General features: G+C 34.4%; 2 protein-coding genes across 2 annotated transcripts in view; one reads left to right on the top strand and one right to left on the bottom strand.

Moving 5' to 3' along the window:
* Positions 1-768: 768 nt before the first annotated feature.
* Positions 769-2,199, bottom strand: LOC111493496 (acetylajmalan esterase-like). Its single transcript, XM_023143200.1, has 5 exons — positions 1,941-2,199; positions 1,648-1,860; positions 1,425-1,573; positions 1,075-1,348; positions 769-983 (listed from the first exon to the last, which is right to left on the bottom strand). The coding sequence occupies exons 1-5, from the start codon at positions 2,197-2,199 to the stop codon at positions 769-771; spliced, it is 1,110 nt and encodes a 369-aa protein (XP_022998968.1).
* Positions 2,200-3,198: 999 nt separating this feature from the next.
* The window catches only part of LOC111493497 (acetylajmalan esterase-like), a 1,962-nt gene continuing 1,058 nt past the window's right edge, over positions 3,199-4,102 (top strand). The window contains exons 1-3 of the mRNA XM_023143201.1: positions 3,199-3,469; positions 3,561-3,773; positions 3,850-3,998. Of these exons, the coding sequence (XP_022998969.1) occupies positions 3,199-3,469; positions 3,561-3,773; positions 3,850-3,998 (633 nt within the window). The remainder of the gene's footprint in view (positions 3,470-3,560; positions 3,774-3,849; positions 3,999-4,102) is intronic.

A 4,102-nucleotide genomic window follows, 5' to 3' on the forward strand; every position in this document is an offset into this window, starting at 1 on the left:
TTTTTTTTTTTTTTTTTTTTTTTTTTTTTTTTTTTTTTTTTTTTTTTTTTTTTTTTTTTTTTTTTTTTCAGAATTCTTTGTCTCCTTGTCTCTCCCCTCTCGACATCTCTTTCACCGTTTCATGAGTGTTATTTTAACAAATTAGTATCAGAGCGAGGTTTTATTTTAAACAATATCTACTAGCAATGAGCTTGGACTGTTACAATTTCATTAAACATGCACAAGTAAATTATGCATTGTAGTAAATGTGCACAAGAACGAAAGAAAGAACGAGTTATATAGGAGAAGTTCATAGTGTGAGATCCCACATCGGTTGGAGATGGAAACAAACTACGCATCCTTTATAAGGGTGTGAAAACCTCTCTCTAGCATACGCGTTTTAAAACATTGGGCAGAAGTCCTGAATAGAAAGCTCAAAAGGATAATATTTAGTAGCGGTGGACTTAACTCTTACACACTTGTTACACATAGTATTGTTAGGACTTAAAAAATGAGCATCCCTTCTCTCTCACGTGAATTTAAACTTTGCGATCAAAGATAGGCGAGCGATGACATCCATCATTTCTTTATTGGACAAAGAACGACAAGAACCGAACAAAATAGAAGGAGAGCTCCCGTAATGAATTAAGACATGAATAGACTACAATTTCAACCTCATGAAATATTTAGTATTACAAAATGTTTGTTCTCTTATTTCATAGCAAATCACAAGGTTGCTAAGAATCTTAACACAAAATCATAAACACCAAAACTTATGACAATACAGTTTTAAACAATACATCTCAACTTTGGGACAATGTCATCGATGAGCCAATGTGCCATGAACTTATAAGCATTTTGTGTCAAGTGGACTCCATCCCAACTAATATGGTCATTAGGGTTTGGACAAACAGGTACTTCAGGTCCACATATGTTCTTCAGGTCAAAGTTGTAGTCGCCTCCAATTCCACAACATGATTTTTGCAAAGAATCTTCATCAAATCCTGCTCACAAATATGAACATAGAGATCTCATATGTAATTTTTGTGTATTAAGAATTATGCAAAATAACTTCACAGTTTTGAATTGACATACCAAGATTGGAAGCACGACAAAGAATCCATCGAAATGCATTATAATAATCACCATACAAAATAATAGTACGAGGATTTTCATTTCTCAATTCTTTAATGACTCGCTTGATTTGATGGTTGTGATAAATTGCCAGAGCATTTAGATCCTTTAAACATCGATGTTCGTCGTAAGCAGTTGTATCGTTGGTTTGAAAAATAGTGAGGAAGAGAGGAAAACATCCAATTGGAATGTTTCCAGGAACAATAACTCGAGTAGCACCGTGACTTATCACTTTCTATGAACCCCATCCAACAAAAAAAACGATCAATTCATAATACGACTAACAAAAATCAAAATCAAAACACAATTACCTCAACAACCCTCTTTATAGTTTGAACAACGTCAGGAACCATATCTTTTATCTCTTGAAAAGTTCTTCCCATTAACAATGCAAAATTATAATCGTTCCCGCCAATCTCGCCCACGATAAACAAAGCATTCCTTAACTTGTTGCGACATTCTATCACATATATAAGTAAAGAAATATAAACATATGTAAAGAGAAAAAGGAAAGTGAAAATCCAAATAATATACCTATTTGATTGCGGCAAATTGTGCTGAAATGAGATAACATCCAACTAAGTTGATGGTCGAGAGAAGAATTGGTTGAAAAAGAAGAGAGATTCTTCGTTAAAAGAAGCTCAAAAGGCAAAGCCGTGGCACCAGCCACTGCAAAGTTAACTCCATGATTCTTGGAAGCATTTTTGTTTAGATAAGGATTCAACAATGGAAGTCGGGCGTCTAAAGCTGAAAATTCGTTACGAATTAGTGATCGAGCTATGAAACAAAGTGATAAGAAACTTAAAGATGAGCTTAATAATGAGTACCAAAATAATCGATCATAAGAAGGCCATTAGAGCAGCGACCCGTTGGAGCTTTGGAGAGTGATTTTCCGTAAGGAAGATGAGAGAAACGAGTATTGGGGTTTTCAAGAATAAGATTTCCAGTGTCGGAAATGGAATCTCCCAATTGATATATTTGATCGAATTTACGATGCTTTAGTGAATAAGCATCTGACCAAGAACAACAAAGAACAAGAATAAGAACAAGAACACGTAATAAAACAGTTTTGCCAAAAGTCGCCATAATTGTTGGAACTCAACAAATAAAATGGTTGCAATTTATACTCTCAAATTCCAACCTGATTTCCTTACAACTTTTACACTTCCAAAACTCTTCAAAATTATGAATATGCACCAACTTGTTATATTGAATTATTAATTTCAGAAACTGTTCTATTTTTTTTGAAACGTATGACCATATTTAGTTCCCATTTTAAAATTAAACCCGTTTGTAACTTGGGATAAAAATAACTTTCAACCAACGTTTTCATTATATTATGAAAAAACCTATGAAATATAACTAAAATATCATCAAAATATTATTAATGATAAGAAGTTTTGGGGTTTTGATGGTATAAAAATTTGACATCAATCATTAAACTGATTTCTAAGGATTAATATGATATTTAGGTATAGAGATGTCCACTTTACTCTCGAGATGGGACCCTGTAATAGCCCAAACCCACCGCTAACAGATATTGTCTGCTTTAATCCGTTATGTATGGTCATTTGCCTCAGGGTTTTAAAACGTGTCTACTAAAGAGAAGTTTTCATGCTCTTATGAAGAATGTTTCGTTTCTCTCTCCAACTGATATGGGACCTCTCCCTTACAGAGACCGTCGCGAATGGGGAGGGGTTCCTGTTTAAACGGGGAATGGGGGAGGGAGTGGGGAACATTTTTACCCGTTATCTAAATGTGTTGGTGGACGGGATTATATTCCATTATTTTTTGTTTCTCTAGAAGGAAACTAATATAAACTAAATATATCAAAGAAGGAAACCAAATTGGAATTTCCCAAAATGAAACGAAATTGGAATGTCCTAAAGGTAAATAATAAAAACTAAAAACCGATATGCCAACTAATTTGAAATTTTCGGATGTTTTGCGAAGTTAGAATTCTCTCCTTAAAAGATTAGGAAATTGAAAAACAAATCCAAACCCTTTTATTTTCCCAAAAGGATTGGGAAAAAGATAGTAATCTATAAAGCAAACCTCTCCTCCTTCCACCTTCTTCAACCAACAATGGCGTCTTCAACCAAATCTCCTCTCTCTATTGTTCTTGTTGTTCTTATTGTTCTTGTTTCAGTTCTTGGGTGTTCTTCATCCAAAGCCCCTTCACTCAAAGCGTGCATGTTCGACGCTATCTACCAAGTGGGCGACTCAATTTCGGACACTGGAAACCTCATTCTTCAGAACCCCAACACCCCATTTTCTCATCTTCCTTACGGTGAAACATTCTTCAACAAATCCACTGGTCGCTGCTCCAATGGTCTTCTTATGATCGATTACTTTGGTATCACTTCCTTCTAACCTTTTATTCTACTCATAATCTCAACCCCCAATTGGTGTGTAATGATATGCCATATTCCCCTTTCAATATGCAGCTTTGGATGCTGGACTTCCCTTGGTGAACCCTTATTTGAACAAAGATGCATTGACAAGGCATGGAGTCAATTTTGCAGTGGCTGGTTCTACGGCTTTGTCTTCTGAAGCTCTTTCTCAGAAGAAAATCTCATCTCTAGTCACTAACTCTTCTCTCGACCAACAACTTGATTGGATGTTCTCTCATTTCAATTCCATTTGCTACGACCAAATAGGTTTCTAATCTCTCTCCAATTATGTTTTGTTTCGTATATGTTGATTTTAATGTGTATTTTGCTTGGTATCTTATAGATTGCATTGAGAAATTAAAGAATGCTTTATTTTTGGTGGGGGAGATCGGTGGAAACGATTATAATTATGCTTTGCTCCAAGGCAAAACAAATCAAGAGGTGAAAGATATGGTGTCTGAAGTGGTTCAAACTATAAAGAATGCCGTTGAGGTAATTTTGTGTATATATTTGATTTGAATTAGGATTTTTCTACTTATCTTATTATGTTTTTTTTTTTTTTTTTTTTTTTTTTTTTTTTTTTTTTTTTTTTTTTT

Source organism: Cucurbita maxima, unplaced genomic scaffold (genome assembly GCF_002738345.1).
Source record: "Cucurbita maxima cultivar Rimu unplaced genomic scaffold, Cmax_1.0 Cma_Scf00019, whole genome shotgun sequence".
In the NCBI taxonomy this organism is placed as follows: domain Eukaryota; kingdom Viridiplantae; phylum Streptophyta; class Magnoliopsida; order Cucurbitales; family Cucurbitaceae; genus Cucurbita; species Cucurbita maxima.

Bases quoted from the DNA above. Each gene is read 5' to 3' on its own strand.
- LOC111493496 (XM_023143200.1), bottom strand. From the start codon at position 2,199: ATGGCGACTTTTGGCAAAACTGTTTTATTACGTGTTCTTGTTCTTATT. The intron at 1,349-1,424 runs GTAATTGTGTTT...TGGGGTTCATAG, and splicing joins CTATAAAGAGGGTTGTTGAG to AAAGTGATAAGTCACGGTGC. The intron at 984-1,074 runs GTATGTCAATTC...ATTTGTGAGCAG, and splicing joins TTGTCGTGCTTCCAATCTTG to GATTTGATGAAGATTCTTTG.